This window comes from Myotis yumanensis, unplaced genomic scaffold, assembly GCF_028538775.1.
Source record: "Myotis yumanensis isolate MYYU_CA2020_CCGP unplaced genomic scaffold, mMyoYum1.0.hap1 SCAF_6, whole genome shotgun sequence".
NCBI lineage: Eukaryota > Metazoa > Chordata > Mammalia > Chiroptera > Vespertilionidae > Myotis > Myotis yumanensis.
The window spans coordinates 16,727,477-16,744,880 of NW_027223757.1; the positions used below are offsets into that span (position 1 = coordinate 16,727,477).

Consider the following 17,404-nt stretch of genomic DNA (forward strand, 5'->3'; position numbering starts at 1 on the left):
TAGCATTCGTATCACATGGAATGGCATTCATGTATTTGTAAACGTCTCTCTGCTGTCTCCTCACCCACTGGAGACTGTGCCTGACAAAGCACCTGGCACTCGCCAGCAGGTAGAAAGCGCTCAGTCAATGTTCACTGTCATGAAGTGCCAGGAACTTAAAGGAATGCCGTCTCCCTGGCACGGAATCCTAGTGCTTGTGCCCCAGATTGTGCCTAGGCTCTTGCACTGAGGATAAGTCCTGGCGAGCCTGGGACTGATCACAGGCACCTGCCAGAGTCCTCAGTGGATCCGACCCCAGGATGAGCTATGCCCATCCCCTCAGCAGGACCAAAAGGCCGTTTGGGATCTGGAACAGGCACAGAAAGATCACTGAAAACCGAGCCAGGGTTTTCTGCATTTCTTTCCACGCCCCTGACCTCAGATCTGAGGAGTAGAGCACGTCTCATCATGCTTCTTAGTCATTAAGATTAATATCCTAAATGTGTGGTAAACACACAAGGCCATATACAGAGGATGTATTATAGAACTGTGCTCTTGAAACTATAGACTTTTATTAAACAACGTCACCCCAGTAAATTTAAAACGTTTAAAAAAAGATTAATATCCTAAAAAGTAAAAAGTTTTGCCTTTTTTAAAATTACTTCACCAGCTGTTCTGAAAAAAAAATGAATCTAAAGTGACATGTTCCCCAGCCTCACATGAAGCAGATGTTTCCCCATTCTTTTAAGTTGCACACACGGAACTGAAGTGAAATGCCATTGTTCTAAGTACAGTGAGCCTGGCTCGCCGGGGGAAAGGCTCCCTTTCATCCTTCCCCTGAGATTCCAGCTGATGTCAGGGAAATTACGTAAAGTTGAACACGGAGGTTTAGCTTTAGAGAAGGTGCTGAAAAAAAAGCCCGGGAAGGCGGGGTCAAAGCTGGCTTAGCCAAAGGGCGGTTAGGAAAACGCGTATAAGAAGAAAAAGAAAAAAGAAGAAAGCAAGGCGGTTTGTTGTACCACCGTTAGGAAACCACCGTTTCAAAGGTGAAAGTGTCATTTTACAGCCTCCCAGCTCTGCCTGACAGGAAGTGTGTGTTTGTTCTCAATCCTAATTTGGGTGTGTTCCTGTAGAAATGTTGAACCCTCTCCTAAGGGAAACAGAAACCCAACCATGCAGGAAACGAGATACTGCAAAAACAGTTGTAGCTCAGCGTGGTTACAAGGAACCGTGGTGTGAAAGCAGACAGAGAAAGAACCTGTTCCTCCTCAGAAAGCAAGCAGGCAGTTCTCACCCTCAGGATGAGGGTCCGAAGATTGCCCTTGGACATTCAGATTTTCTATTGTGCCAGACCTAACCAAGAACCTTTTGTGAAGGTACGTTGTCCCCGAGAGCGAATGAGGTGCCTGTGAATCCTCAGAGGTCTGCCACGCTGTGTTTTGAAATGCTTCCTTGATTAGAAAGGATTGTGCAGGCATTTCAACCCCAGCAGGTATTTTATTGGTTTTAAAGATGGGTATGGTGTGGTTTGCCCGTCTCTTTGGAGCAAAAGGGTTCATATTTGATTTTTGCTTTCCACAGCTTCATTTTGAACCCACGTTAAATGTAGAGTTCACAAAAAAAATACGTGCTTCATGTAATACATTGAAGATGCTGGATTTGTGATTCCTTGATAGTGTTTCCTTTAAGAATTCCCCCTTGAGAAGATGGTAGCCTGTGTAAGCTAATTTCCTTACCTGTAAGTCTGGCTCAGGCAATGGCAGGTGCTTTATATCCATGACCGTGCATTTTGGAAATCCAGTAGTGTGTTGTCTGACAACTTTTACTATATATAACTTAAATGTTTTTCTCTATAATGCAAAAGTCATTAATACTGGTATGCAGGAATTTTAGTGAATTAGTCACTTTATATGAGTCTTTAATTTAAAAATAATTCAGTGATTAATCCAGACTTTAGGAGGGGCAAAAAAAAAATAGATCTTAAGGTGAACTTGATTTTGGTAGTTCATAAGCATAGTTATAATGCAATAATGTTGTGTGCATCACCTTTCTCAGTTTTGAAGGAGAGACTACGTTTTTAGCTCCTGGACTGTACACAAAGAATCATAACCTAATTGTCATTTAGACTAAATTTGTGTTTCTTCGGATTGTTGCTCTGGTAGCTGTTACCATTTGTCATTTCTTTCAGGGTTGGTTGTTATGTGCACAATCTTAAGAGAAAACATTACTAGGAGTCTTAATTTTAAAGAAGTATCTTATCTTCCCAATATCCCTATTTATAGAAGACTTACTCATAGAATGATCTCTGATTGGTCCCTTAATTCAAATTTAGATGCAAGTCAAAGGGGAATAACTAGGAGCAGTTCAAGGGCATAAGTTGCTTGTGGAGTTACACATAATTCTTGTTCAAGGACTGAGCAGTCGACAGCAATAATAAAAGGGAAAACTTGCAACTTTAATTTGTACATATTAAGTGCCTCAGCTGTACCATGTTAAATTCTGCATTTGTTCTGAAATTGAAAAATTAACCATTTCCCAAAGTCCCGGTTCAATTTCTGTCCTGGTGCTAAAACTCCACGTGTTGCAGGATATTGTGTACCTGAGGTTGATTTTAGCTGGCTAAGGTAAAGCAGACATCAGGGTTTTTCTGTTTTTTGTTTTGTTTTAACTTACTTGTCTTCTGCATTTCAGATCATCACTGTCGAGGAAGCGAAGCGCAGGAAGAGCACATGCAGCTACTATGAAGATGATGACGAGACAGCCCTGCCGATTCTGCAGCCCCACAGCGCGCTCCTGGAGAACATGCACATCGAGCAGGTGGTCCTCCCCGGGGGCTTAGGATTCGGGGCTCCCAGCCTTAAGAAGCATTTCCCCACCCTGACCACATTGCTCTCCTTCCGGGTGAGGGATGAGCCAGGTTTTAGATGAAGACCAGCAGCTTAACCAAGGCCAGAGTCCCTTTCTCTGCTTCTGAAAGGTTACGGCAGCCTTCCCTGCTGCCTTCTCAGGAGTGTGTGGTCTTGGCCAGACACTACAACCCTCTCTCAAACCTGAACAAAATGCTGTTTCTTGTTTTCAAAACAATTTTTAATTGATTTGAGAGAGAGACGGGAAGGGGAGAGAAAAAGAGAGAGTGAGATTTTGATTTGTTGTTTCACTTATTTATGCATTTAGTGGTTGATTCTTCATATACCCTGACTAGGAATGAGCCCACAACCTTGGTGTACTGTAGTGGGACAACACTCTAAACAACTGAGCTACCCAGGCAGGGCCTCAAATCAATATTTAAAGTGTTCTAAACTAACGCACTTAGGATCCAAATTTATCCCGGTGATTACTGCAGAGTTCCAGTGTTTGTTTTTAATTTATCAGGCTCAATAAAAACCATTTAGCAAATACATTTCATTTGCTTTATGAAAACTACCTACCCCTAGGGAAAGTTTTCCTTTTTCTGTAGTTTTACTTGATGCTTTCTGAAAATGTTACTTCCTTTTAATGAAATGCTATATAATGTGCTTGCATTTGACCTTGAGTCAGGAACCTCTTCCACTTCCCCCATCAGTCAGCATATACCTTAGTCTCAGAGACCTTACTGAATCGTTAAGTGTAACTCCCTCAATTTACAAATGCGTCTGCAAAGGCCCAGGAAAGCCAAGAGATTTGACCAAGCAGTTGCAGAAATGGGGTTTGTTCTGATACTGGAATGATATGCAGCATTCTGAAGACTTCAGCAATCTCCTTCGTAGTATTTTTGAAGAGAGATGCACTATTGGTGTTCATGGCCATCAGGCCGAAGTGAAATGTTAATGTAGTGAAAGATTCGGATGGATTGAGGACAGACTACATCTGACTGCCAGCATAAAACAGTTTTCTTGTCACTTCTGTGGGAAACTGCAGTGGTCAGTAGCAGCTCTGAGCCTGCGAGGGTTTACTAGTAGAAAGAACAATTGGAGAAACATGAACTGTTTGATGAAAGCCAGGCTGAAGAGTAAAACGGAGAGCATATGTCTAATAATTCATGCTTCGCTATCAAGCTAGGTAGGTGCTCTACCCCCCAGTGTATAATGGCATAGTGACCCCACAGTCAGGCCCCTGAGAGTTATACTGTGCTCAGGGAGGCGTCCTGCCAAGGTCAACACCACCAACAAGTAACTTCCCCTTTTCTCCCTTGGTTTATAGTGGCAAATAATTGCCCAGAGTAAAGGGGAACAGTATGTAAATCAGTGTAATTTTAAGTTTGATCCACAGGCATGTCCTTTGTGCCTCAAGCTCATGAGTAGTTTGTGGGTGAATTGTCTATTTACATGTCCATCTTTGGATTCGTAGCTGGCCCGACGCCTTCCAGCCAGGGTACAAGGGTATCCATGGAGACTCGCATATAGCACATTGGAGCACGGGACCAGCTTGAAAACTCTCTATCGGAAATCAGCATCGCTAGACAGTCCTGTCCTGCTGGTTATCAAAGACATGGATAATCAGGTGAGGCTTCTTTCTCTCTTAGAAAACATTTTTTTTTATTTTCAAAGCTACACAACGGTAGAGATGAGTACCAGGAACACCCATCACCCAGATCCCACAAGTTAGCAGGATTTTGCCACATAAGCGTCATCTGCCTTTTCTTTGCTGGAGTGTTTTGGAGTAAATCCCAATTATTATGTCACACTTCAAAAATGCATCTCTAAAAAAAGAAAATGGAGCATAGCTCCAAATACAGTCACATTCTGAGGAGTTTTTGACATGTACTTACCATACAGTAGAAAACTCTAATGATACTCTACAACCTAAAGCTGGAAAAGTTGGAGAAAGTCAAGTCTGGATTTGGTGGTAACTGCAGAAAGAAATTCTAGTGCCTTACCAGGACTTTTTCAAGGTGGCTGAAGTAGTACCCACAAACCTTGCCTGTATGGTTGCTGAGATGGAGAGCTAGACAAGGCCGTGGTGTGTTGTACTGGAAGAGCCCAATTGTTATGAAACAGCAGGGAGAATGCTCTGCTGTGGCTCATTGCACTTTTACCTCTGTGGTGGTCAGTCTTGGAGGCACTGGTGAAATCTAGATATTTCCCCATCTACCTGATACTAGTACTCCTCACCTCAATCAGCTTGGCATGCAAGTAGAATCTTCCCTGGAATCTTTTATCTACCACCCAGTCAGGCTCCTGCTTCACAAAAGGAAGGTCTCTTTCAAGTCTGTTCTTTCTTTATTTCTGTTTTGTGTATTGTATACCAAGAAGAAATTCCTTTACATTTTTTAAGATATAGATGCTATTCTTTTCTCTTTCTGGTATTGAAGCAGGTTTTACTCAACCGCCATTCATTCATTCATTCATTCATTCATTCAGAAAATGTATAATGAATGCCTATTACATGTGAGACACTATTAAGCATTGAAGAGCTTGCTGTGAAGCCATATAATTGTGATCATTTTAGAGGAAATAGATCTTTACTGTCATAATTTGCCTTGGGGAAAATTAACAGAGAAAGAAGGTATTGAGGCATTCTTTCTCAATTGGGTTTGTTCCTGTGACTATTGCAGCTTAGGAGTTCTGGGGAGGAGTTTAGATGTTATTATTGTCACAATTATTGTTTCCTGGTTAATATACTTAACCATGATTCAGCTGAATAGTGGGTAGAGTCAAGTCAAAAATTAAAATAGTAAAAACAGAGGTTTAAAGTAGAATTACTTAGGGATTTAGTGAAATGTTTGAGAGGTTGGGTGCAGTGTTTTAGATGTGATAAGGCTAGATGGCTTTAGACTACATACATAAATCCTCACATAAGATTACACACTTGTTGGGGAATGTCTTGGCTGCCTGGGGCAAGTGCTGATGAAGCACATCTCCACCCAGCTTCCTGTTGGCACATATGTAAAGAAAGCCTCTACGCTGCTTGTCGGGGGTGGATCTTACAGAATCTGGTACTCTCAAGCCACTGGTACTGTTTGAAGACACCTAAGCACTAACTTTCTTACCCCATCCCATCTACACCCAAGGCAAGATTGTGGCTTTGCTGTGTTTGAGAACACGGTAGAACAATAGTTATAAATTTCTCTGGAAGTGAACATTTTAATATAAAAATATTACCTATGCAGAATGGCAGCAGGAAGGAGCTCTGCAGATTCAGTCCCCAGTGAAACAGCCATACTGGTGGGAATTACGAAAATAGTCATCACATAAAGTCTCTGGAAATTGTCCTAAGGGCATACGAGTGAAGAAACATTTATTCAAGCAAATAAAATGAATTTCGGTAATAATGGTGAGCTTCCGTGGCACTTGAAGCACAGCCTGCTGCCTCCACTCACTCCCAGTTCAGACTGACAGATAGAAGGTGGGGCTCCCTCTCCCAGGCCAGGGTTATGATACACCTTCTCTAGGGGCAGGTCCCCAGCGCTTGACTGAGATCACCGTTTCAGGAGCTAAATTCCATACCTGTGGCCTAGAGGTAAAGGGCTCTCTTCATCCACCCGCCCCTACTCATAGGACAGATGCTCTACCTGGGGCCTGGCAGGCTGAGAACACAGGGGTTTCTCCTGCCGTTGTCCCAGCCTGTGGGGCAGACGTGTCATGTCAGGTGAGGTGAGCCAAGACCAGTTTCTGCCTGCCCCGCATCCTGCTCATAAAACAAGATCATTTATCTAGCCTCCAGCTCTGCAGAGTCCCAAGCTCCACCTCCAGGGGAAGAGACAGACCATAAGACTCAGAGCTCTGAAGCTCTCCTCAAAGTTGCTGCCTTTATTTTTATTTTATTCTATTTTTTTAGACCCTTGACCAGAATCGAACCTGGGACCCTTCAGTCCGCAGGCCAATACTCTATCCACTGAGCCAAACCAGACAGGGCAGTTGCTGTCTTTATATCATTCCACTTTCTATGGTAATTTTTGTACATATTACACTGATATATATCACCAACCCATCAATAAATTGTTATGACTACTTTATATAATTTTTTTATCTACTAAAGAGGAGAGCAAATATATATTTACCAGTTTTGTTATATTAACCTTCCTTTTACCACTTCTGGCTGTCTTCAGTTATCCTCATGGATTCCTGTGTTCTGACATTGCCTAATATATTAAATTTTTATGTTATAGATCCAATAATACTATTATGTGCATATTATTTTATATAATTTTCTAAAAAGTTAATAGAAAAGTTAATATAAAATGGGCATTTTCTTATATAACCACAATGCTATATATTAGTACCTAACAAAATCAATAATAATTCCCTAGTCTCATCCAATCCTGGTCCTTATACAGATTTCCATGTTGCTAAGAAAAGTTTAGCAAAGAAAGAAACTAATTATTAAGACTCTTGTGGAAGATAAAAGAGTAAGGATGCCTTTTTCTGTTCATTGATCAGGAGGGGGCCCACTCTCTTCCATGTATGGCCATTGCCCTTGTTGTTATTTTAGCACATGCTTTTAAAGATAGATGCCTAGCTCAATTGAATTTTAGCTCTTTTACTGGAAGATCCCCAGAAGAAGGGAAATGGATTTTTGATCTTTTTGTTAGTTTTGCTTTCGTTTATTCTTAGCAGCAAACTGGGAAGGTTTGGTAGCAGGAAGTATGGGAAGGTTTGGTAGCAGGGAGTATGAGGCACATTGGTTAGGAAGGGTTTCTAGACTTCTCCTCTACCTAATTTTTAGCATTTCAAGGAGCCAGGAACTGAGATTCCACAATGATTAGAATTCAATTAAAATAATTTTGAAAAATTACGTTTTCCAGATAACCCCCATTTAAAGGCAGCATTTCTCAATAGGGATTTGGAATAGAAGCTATATCAGAATTACCTACATTTTTGAAAACACATAGGCTCACTCTTGCCAACTCTCACTCCTGCACTACTGACCAGGATCCGACAGAAGCAGAGGACGCTGAGGCTGCAGACATGCTACGTCTGAAAACGCTGCTCCTTCCAACCCCCAACAAGAAAAAATAGAAGAACCATTGATTCTAATACATCAAAATCACCTTTAAAGCCCATAGTCTATGGAACTGTTGGCTTTTTCTTAAAAGCCAATTTGAACCAAGATATATGGGATCAGTCATGTTAAGGATAGAGTTTTAGTAAGCATGTTGAGAACTCATTTTTACAAATCAAAAGAGAGAAAAATTGATTTTCTCTGGGAAAATGTCTGGCTACAGTTCCACTTATAAAACAAAGAAGATTTGACTTTGTTCTCTCAACCACTCATTTCTGCGTGCAAGATGCTTCTTGTTTAATGTTCCCATGGTGTTGTCTGCAGTCACTAAAGGAAACTTGTCTCCCTGGTGCACTTTGGACGTCTTTTAACATGGAAACAGTTGTTGGCCTTTGACAGAGAAGTTCTCTGAGCCCCTTGGATCCTAGTTAGAGCTGGGGACGTTTGCTGTATCTCTGTGTTGGTTGTCCTTCTTATTTAAGAGCTCCAATTGAGTAAGGATCTTTGCTGAAAGAGGTATAACGAGAGCTCAGGATTGTGTTAACACATTTCAGAAAGTCTTTGGGAGGTTTAGGTTTGAAAGTAGATAACATTTCTTTTTCTTTTCTATTTTTTAACAGATTTTCGGAGCATATGCCACTCATCCTTTCAAGTTCAGTGACCACTATTACGGCACAGGAGAAACTTTCCTCTACACATTTAGCCCCAATTTCAAGGTACCTAGATAGGAGGATATCTGATTTCCAAGGGTCACAGTGTCAGGGGTGTGGGTGAGGTTGGAGCAGCAGCTGTCCCGTGACCCCATCTGGACTCCCTCCAGCCTGGTCAACAGGATGACTGTAGTACACAAACTGCTCAGGGTCCCTCCAGGGACCTTGGGAACTGTTCTTCTGCCTGCTCTGGAGTCTAGGGAGGGATTGCAGGTCAGAGTGAACATGGCCTGGGAGATCTCTCTAACTTCGTAACCCCTTAGGACAGTGGTTCTCAACCTTCCTTATGCCGCGACCCTTTAATGCAGTTCCTCATGTTGTAGTGACCCCAATTTCATTGTTACAAATTGAACATAATTAAAGCATAGTGATTAATCACAAAAACAATATGTAATTATATATGTGTTTGCCGATGGTCTTAGGCGACCCCTGTGAAAGGGTCATTCAACCCCCAAAGGGGTCGCGACTCACAGGTTGAGAACCGCTGCCTTAGGAGGTCTCCTCCTGGGGTGGAGAAGGCCTGGCAATCAGGTGCTTCTTCAGCCAATGGGTAGTCCAGAGAAATAGTCGAATGTTTCTTTTTTTTGTTAAGACTCCAGATTAAAATGTCTGTTCTCTGTCTTGTGTTTCTCTCCTAAGGTCTTTAAGTGGAGTGGAGAAAACTCATACTTTATCAATGGAGACATAAGTTCCTTAGAACTTGGTGGTGGAGGGTAAGGTTTTCATTGTTGTCACTAATTTACCACCTGACTGGAGTGGTAACCAAAACCTTGGTGCCAGCTGATGTTAGCTAGTCCTGGTGCTCACATGAATTAGGATAGGACAGTGGCCTCCCATGGCATTAAGAATGAGAGATGAAATAGTTTATTTATGTGTCTAAATGAGGCACTGCTACCACTTGCCTTTTAGGAAAGACGGGTCACTTAAATGAATTAAAGGACATCTACCCTTTGTTTTACAAGCAGTTTAGGGTTTTTGTCTCTCTGTAGCATAAATGAAAGAAGAACGGGGCAGGGGAGGACAGAAAGTGTGCCACCTAAGATTGAAATGAGTTGACCCTTTTTTTTTTTTTAACCTTTTCAGGGGACGATTTGGTTTATGGCTAGATGCTGATTTATACCATGGCCGAAGCAATTCCTGTAGCACTTTCAATAATGATATTCTTTCCAAAAAGGAAGACTTCATAGTTCAGGACCTCGAGGTATGGACATTCGAGTGAAATTCAGGCTGCCTTAAAATACAACATTAAAAGGAATGGGTTTGGTCAGCTCTCCTAAAGCTGGCTGGAAGACAAAGCCCCAGCCCAGACTGCCTCCTCCCACCGCGAAGCGTTCTTTCTGCCATCATCTCAGAGCATGACCACATTGCAGAGAGATCCTGGGAGGCGCCTGTGGAGGGCAGACACTGACGAGAGAGATTGGAAGTCCAGATTGTTGAGAGACTTGTACTCCCAGTTTCATCAAATCCATACAGTGAAGAATCAGAGTATTTATAGATGTATGAGTTGAATGCAATTTTTATTTTTGGTAACTGTGAAAAAAAAAAGATACTGTGGAAATATATACATGCCTTGTGTATTTATCAACATAATTTTCATTACCAAAATGTACAGCATACTATTGTTTGCCATGGGAAAGGTTAGTCTCGTTTAGAAAAATTGAAAGTGTACAGCACTTCAAGGGAATTTGTATATGATTTTTTTAAAAGAAACTTTTATTTATTATTTCTAGTATATTGTCTGAAATGTGTTGCCAGTTTTTTTCTTTTAATGTGTCAAATCTTGAAATAAAGAAATGTGCTATGTTTTGGCGACAATTCCACTTGATTTATAGAGTTTTATATTGAGCTTTTTTTGCCCTGATTGTTTAGGGTGATAGATCTTAAACAGCATATACATGGATATATATGCTTAATTGTGAACTTTAGAAAACTCGTCACCAATGTTCATTGATTTGACTGTAATAGGCCAGCTTTCCATGTAGTCATTAAAAAGGCATATTTTTAGTTACTTGCTCTGAACATAGTTGTGTAAAGAAGAATAAGCCATTTCTCACAGTTATGACTTGATATTTACAGAAGTGGATACCTTTATGAACCTAGAGTAGAACAAACCCTGCTTTGGAATAGAAAATGGTTTGTTTCTTATAAATTCATTTGTGGCTAGTAACAAAAACTTTATTTTCATAGTGTTTTCACATAATTTCCCCCGAGTTTTTACACTAACAAACAGGCCTCTGTTTTTAAAGGGACTGAGTATTTTAATTTCTGCATATTTTATATCAAATGGAAAATATCAAATTAGCCCAGTTGTCTTGGTCTCTAGACTCCCTTGTTTGAGAAAAAACAATGCAAAGAAATGCATTCATACCAAAATTGGAACAAAAAGTAAAACCTATTTTTTAACATCAACCCATTTTTAACATCGTAAAACACCGTTTTGTTAACTATAATAATAAAACCTTGTTAAAGTTTAACCAGTATTATTGATTGCCAGACTTTTATGAAAGCCAAAGACTGCTAATGTAAAACATGTTCAAGTAATAGCCAAAGCTGAGAAGTGGCCTGTCATAAATTACATCCCCAGCAATCTTGGAAGGAAAAAAAATTAATAACAAAAGTAGTATTTATATAACTGCATTTAGAAAAATAAAACAGTTCTTAGAATGTAAGCCTGAAGTGGGCAGGATATTTCCTTTAGATTATTCTCTTATTTTAGACTATTTATAAAAGAGAACAAATTGCCAAGTGGCCTTTTGTCAGATCAACAGTTACCTAACTCCACTGACATTCCATACAAGTTGAAATGAATGCTGTAAAACCTGAAGTCTGTAGCCTGGGTGTGCTTTCTCCTGAGTTCTTCTATTGAGAATTCTTGATGAAAAATATACTGGCAGTTTAACCATAATCTGCTCATTAAATAATGTGTTGGTGTGAGATACCAAGAATGTCTCATGATGATCACGTTTACCATTTATGCCATTTGCAACCATATGCTATTAACAAACAAAACAGTCATTTTGCATATAGTTCCCTCTTACCTAGTTTAGTCCATGATATTACACGTACTTGTGAGAGCATATCCAGATGCTGTGTTCTCTACTTAAAACAGTGTTGCCCAATCAGAAATGTGTGGCCCTTCATTTATGAATATTGAATATATGTAATGCAGTGCTAGCCCAATATTTTCAATAAAGGAATTTATGCATTCAATCTGATTTTCTTTCCCAAGGATTCATTCAGCCGGTATTGGACACTAGAGTTTTTATTTGTGTGAGAGGATGATGAAATAGCCAAGACTAAATAAGGTCCAGCACTCATGTTTTTATTTTTATTTTTAATGCCACCCTGCAAATGCCCTCTTCAATCCCTGTAGCCATCCTCCTCTTCTCTCGCCAATTCATGAAAACTGCCTCTCTTGTAGTTACTAGAGACAATCTTGGCCCAAAATCTACCACTTTCCCTGTTTTTTATCCTTCTAGCTATTCTTTGAATAGTTTTCTTCTCCTTTTAACATTCTCTTTTGACCTACTTTCTAATTTCAATGGACACGTTATCCTCTGATCAGCTTTCCTTGGCATCCTGTCTGCCAGCCCGAAAGATGAAGACCTCGGGAAGTCTTCATTGATTCTCACTTCCTCAGTTTGAGTCTACATCAAAAGACTTGGGTGGGAGAGGGCAATCAAATGTCTCCCCAGACTCTGTTGAAAAAGATTTAGATAAATTCCCTGCTACAAGCCACTAGGGATACCCTGAACTAGTGTGAGCAGTATTATTACCCTTCATTTGATTTCCCTTGCTTTAATTCCTTCTAAAGTTTAGAGGCATGTGAAACAAGACAAATAAAACAACTACTTTCCTCTTGAGAAAGGCATTGAGAATCTCTTAAACCAGAAATGGGAGCTAAGATGTGTGTACTTAAGATGCCTAACCAATTTTTACCAATATAATCAGATAAAGAAAAGTAAGGAGGCCAGAAACCAAAGCAAGTTCCAGAAACAAGGTCAGCCATATGTGCCCCTTGTGTAAGTATCAGAAGTACCTTTAACCACTTCCTTCTGCCTAATCAGGTCACACACTCCTTCTCATTCAAGGAAAATCCTAACCTCAGAGCATTCATCCTCTGCTCCCACCTCCTTTTCTATGACCAGTATCCATAGTGATCCCCTGAAGGAAGGTGCCTTCAAATTAGGCTTTATAATTCACACCAAAATCTTAAGTTCTTACTGTCATCCCTTCTATTTAAAATCTGCAGCGGTTGAAAATAAAAACTAGATAGGGCCTCTCTGGTGTGGTCAATCAAGCCATCAAAATGGTGTTTCTTTATAGAATATCTTTGGTGACATATTGTTTATCTTCTAGATTAATGCTGCTCATTAGAACATTTTACAATAATGGAAACATTCCAGAATTTGCACTGTCCTTTATGGTAGCAACTAGCTCCCATTTTAGTCTTGAACACTTGAAATGGGTTCTGGGTGATTGAGGAGCTGAATTTTTTTTATTTATTTCACTTTAATTCATTTAAATTTAGTTGTATGTGGCCAGTGGCTGCTGTATTGAACAACACAGCTCTAGATCAAGATCAAGAGATGGCTCAGCCAAATCATATTTCATCAGCAATGAACTTGGACTGTTACTCCCTCACCAAAAGAGAACCTTTAGTTCTGAGTACTTTGATTTGTCTCTGTTATTATGGATCTTCACACCACCTAACATAATGGTGTGTGTCTCACTGTTTACGTAGTCAGTTAATAAAGTAAGCAAAAGGCTACGTTCCCTGAGAGTCTTTTCAAACTGAAAACTTGGCTCTCTATAGGATTACTGATTCTCATCACTAACCAACGGTAATAAAAACTCTCCCACTGCCCAGTCCTTGTCTCAAAAATGTCATGCCTTGGCCATTGGCATGTGTTTTGTTCTTACAGGGGACAGTTTACTGCCCATGGCAGCCCTGTAGGATGTCATATCCCTCAGTAGGCACAACCCATCCATAATGCATGAGGGACCACAGAAGATTAAACAATTTAATTCTTTACATAGAATTATGCATCCAGTCTCAGAACCACCAAGGAACCACCAAGAATGCCTCAGACAACAGCTCTGCATACCCAGGCAACCTGCTTCCATGTGGAGAAAGTTTCAACATCAATCTGTTAAAATGAAGGGTGATCAAAAGGCCTAAGAGAAGAGAACCTGGTTAAGTAATTGAGCCTCTATGTGCCTCATTTTCCTTCTCTACAATGTGGGGATAATAATAATAGCAACCACCCCATGACTATATGATGATTAAAGCACTTAAAATGGTACCTGGCATAAAATAAGCAGTACTAATTATTAGATAAAATAATGGATAAATTCCTTCTTCAAATTGAGGAATCAACTAATAATGTGAAAGTTGCAAAGAAAAGTTCATCTTCTAAGACAACAACATAGTTTCTAACAACTCGTTTTCAGACATATTGCAATGGCTCCCATTTGCTCTTCAGATATTTTTAACTGAAGCTTTCTTTTTTGAATTATAGAACTAATACATGTTCATGGTAGTTTTCAAACAGTACAGAAGGGAGTTTAATGAAGAGCAAACATTTCCCTCCCTATACTTCCAGAGGTAACAACCACAAGAAGTTCCATGTATTTCCTTTTTGAATATTTTTATGCATATATACTTACCTATATCTTCATATAAACAAGCATACTGTACATGCTGTTCTTCAGTTTTCCTTTTTAATTTAACAATATATAATCAACAGTATTTTGTATCAGTATTTGTAGATGCATCCCATTCTTTATTGCTGAAATAGTTCTTCATTAATGAACTTTTTTTTTGGCTTTTACAAAGAATTCTTCATGAACACTCTTGTATATGAATTGTATATGAAGATTTGTGCTTTTATGATTGTATTTTTCTGAGATAAGTTTTAGCAGTGAGTCAGAGTGTGCTTTTTATTTTAAAAGATGCTATTAGTTATTCCTCCATAAAAGTTATACTAGTTTATACCATCAGTGTATGAGTATCTCAGTTAGTTACCTCACAGCCTCACCAACACTGGTAATATTAATATCTTTTTAATTTTTGACAAAGTGGTATCTTATTTTAATTTTAATTTTTTAATTATGAATGATGTTGAGCAGCTTTCTATGTGTTGGCTATGTTTATATCTCTTTTCCTGAATATTCTGTCCAAGTTCTTTGTCCATTTTCCTACTGAATTATTCATTATTTTACTGATTTGTAAGCTTTCTTTATATATTCACAAAATTAGCCATATGTCATATATGTGTGTAATTTGCATATATATTAATCCTCACCCAAGGATATGTTTCCTTATTGATTTTGAGAAAGAGAGAGAGACAGAGAGAGAAAGAGAAACATTGATAAGCTGCCTCCTCCACATGTCTTGACAGGATATCAAACCTGCAACCTTTTGGTGTATGGGGCGATGCTCCAACCAGTTGAGCCACCTGGCATGTTAAATACATGCAACAAACAAAGACAAGTCTCTATTATCTATTAACATCTTTAAATATGTTTCTTAGCCATTCACGTTTTTTTGTTTGGGAGATGTCTATTCATGTCTTCTGCCTGTTCTCCTAGTCTGTCTTCTGGGAAGAGGTCACATGAAATCCTTGCTGTTCCTGCTTTAAGAATTATAGACATTAGTCAGTTAATCCTATCTACTGATGAGGAGGATAGATAGTTAACATGATGATAATCACAGGGTCTGAGGCCCTACAAAGTTATTTTCTAAAGAATTGTCCTTAAATTGTTGGTATCTAGAGAGGGGTGAAAAAGGAAGGTGTTTGTTGGTTTGTGTTTTGTTTTATAGATTTGGGCATGTGTTGGTGCTTATTAATTTGGTTATGTGATTTTTTTAAATAGAAGCAGCATCAAGCAGTTCAGTTGTAATAACAGTAGACATGTATTGAACACTTGTGCTAGGTAGTCTTCTCAGCAGTTGACATATATTATCTCAATTAAGCTTCATAATAACTTGTGGTGATCATGAGATAGGCACAATCATTATTATGTCCAAATCGAAGAAATGGAGGACCTGAAAAATGAAGGTCTTGTTCAAGGTGTAATCACTACTAAATAGTAGAAATGGGCTTCAAATTGAGGGAGCCTGACTCCCCAGCTCATGGCAGGGTGACAAAGGATTGAAGAAAGATCCAGAACAGATAGTACTAAGAAGTTGGGAGAGTTGAAAGTTGCTGGGATGAGCGCTTGCCGAGGTTTGTAAGAGAAATTGAAGTTCAGGTTTTCAAGGACTCTGGGTAAACATAAAGTTAGGATTTTGCCACAGGAATGAGCTATGTTGAAGAGGAATGGAGGCAAAGGGCGTTGGAATCCAGGTGCTTGAGAAGCTGTGACTCGGATGCCAAGGCTGTTGCCCGAAATAACAGCTGGAGTTTGGCAGCATCTGTGGGTCAGGTGCTGAAGCTTCCTGTGCATCAGGGGCAGTGGCCTAGAACCCAGTGGATGATGGTGACTATGCTTCATGCTATAGCATGCAATTCAAAAGGGGGCAGAGAGTGGGAAGCTGCATACCGGTAGAAGTGGAGCCACCTGGAACTGGCAGTTAGAAATCAGAGAAGCCAACAGTGCTTCCAAATCTCTTAGCATGTTGGAAGGTGGGGAGAAAAGACATTCTTGTTTGTCAGGGCTCAGGGAAGTGACGTCTTGATGGAATGCCCGAGTTCAGTTAAAAGAGGTGAAGGTATGGTTCGGTGAAGAGGTTGAGGTTATAGATTTAGAATACTTACAGTGAAATGGTGCCTTTATCGTGGAAAGAGTTTCAAAAGACGCAGTGGTGAGAAAAGTTGGGGGGAGAGTAGCATAGGATAGTTTGGGTATGAGTAAAGAGATTTTTTTTTTCTTTGAGGGTAGCTAATAAGAACCACAATGAATGTTATAGATGTGATTTATTGGCTTTGAGAAATACAGGTGTGAATTTGACAAGAAAATTGACATTAATTTGAAGATGGTGGAGGTGTACTCATTTGCACAGTAGCTGTTTTCTGTTGATTTCAGGGAAACAGGACGTGCCTCTGGTGCTCCTAAAAGGCCTGCAAGATGGACCCCTCTATCATCCACCAGCTGAAATGGTCCTGAGTAGGCTGACTCATCTCCCTGTGTCCCATGTTCTCCATTTCTAAAATAGGGTTAATAATATCTACTATCTGAGACATCAAGAGAATAAAATGCATGTATATGAAAGTGCCTTCAAAAATTGTAAAAGCCAGACAAAGGTAAGTTAGGACTATTATGGTGTTAGTCATATCAAACTTTGTTTTGCTGAATTCTTTATCAGAAATGCAAAGTCCAAGTGTAACCTTGTTCTTGATTTAAAAAGTAGGAATTACCTTCAATGATTTGTTTGAAAACATGGCCTTTAGGAAAGAAAGCATTGTGAAAAAAAAACAACAACAACAACAGAAGTGTCTGCATTATATTCTGTAGACAAGTGAAATCATTTGTCAGGGAAATAACGGGAATAAGAAAGTCGTTATAAGGGAAGGGGTTTTTTTCTTTTGTCATTCTTTCCATTACAAATGATTTACAGTTTCCATTTAAGAACAACAGACTTCCCTTAAAGTCCTTTAGCAAAGTTCAAACAGCCACAAGTTGGGACTCTGGGCCACTTGCCAATATTTGTTCAAAGAGAGCTCTAAGAAAGGCAGTTTAATAATCAGAAACTGGAAATTTCTCCCCTCTCCTACACACAGACACTCTCTTCTCTTCTTCTCTTGCCTAGACAATTCACTCGTTCCAGCAGTGGAGGCCAGCATACATGC

At 39.6% G+C, this 17,404-nt stretch overlaps 1 protein-coding gene across 8 annotated transcripts in view; it reads left to right on the forward strand.

Moving 5' to 3' along the window:
- The window catches only part of NCOA7 (nuclear receptor coactivator 7), a 120,478-nt gene extending 108,659 nt beyond the window's left edge, over nt 1–11,819 (forward strand). For 6 of the 8 annotated variants that reach the window (XM_070417633.1, XM_070417631.1, XM_070417632.1 and 3 more), the window contains 5 exons: nt 2,671–2,796; nt 4,306–4,458; nt 8,520–8,615; nt 9,249–9,322; nt 9,693–11,819. In XM_070417633.1, coding sequence (XP_070273734.1) covers nt 2,671–2,796; nt 4,306–4,458; nt 8,520–8,615; nt 9,249–9,322; nt 9,693–9,828 — 585 coding nt within the window. In that variant the 3' untranslated portion in view covers nt 9,829–11,819. Of the gene's footprint in view, nt 1–164; nt 1,356–2,670; nt 2,797–4,305; nt 4,459–8,519; nt 8,616–9,248; nt 9,323–9,692 lie in introns of those variants that run through there. The other 2 variants (XM_070417637.1, XM_070417636.1) reach the window with 2 other exon arrangements.
- Nucleotides 11,820–17,404: the final 5,585 nt, after the last annotated feature.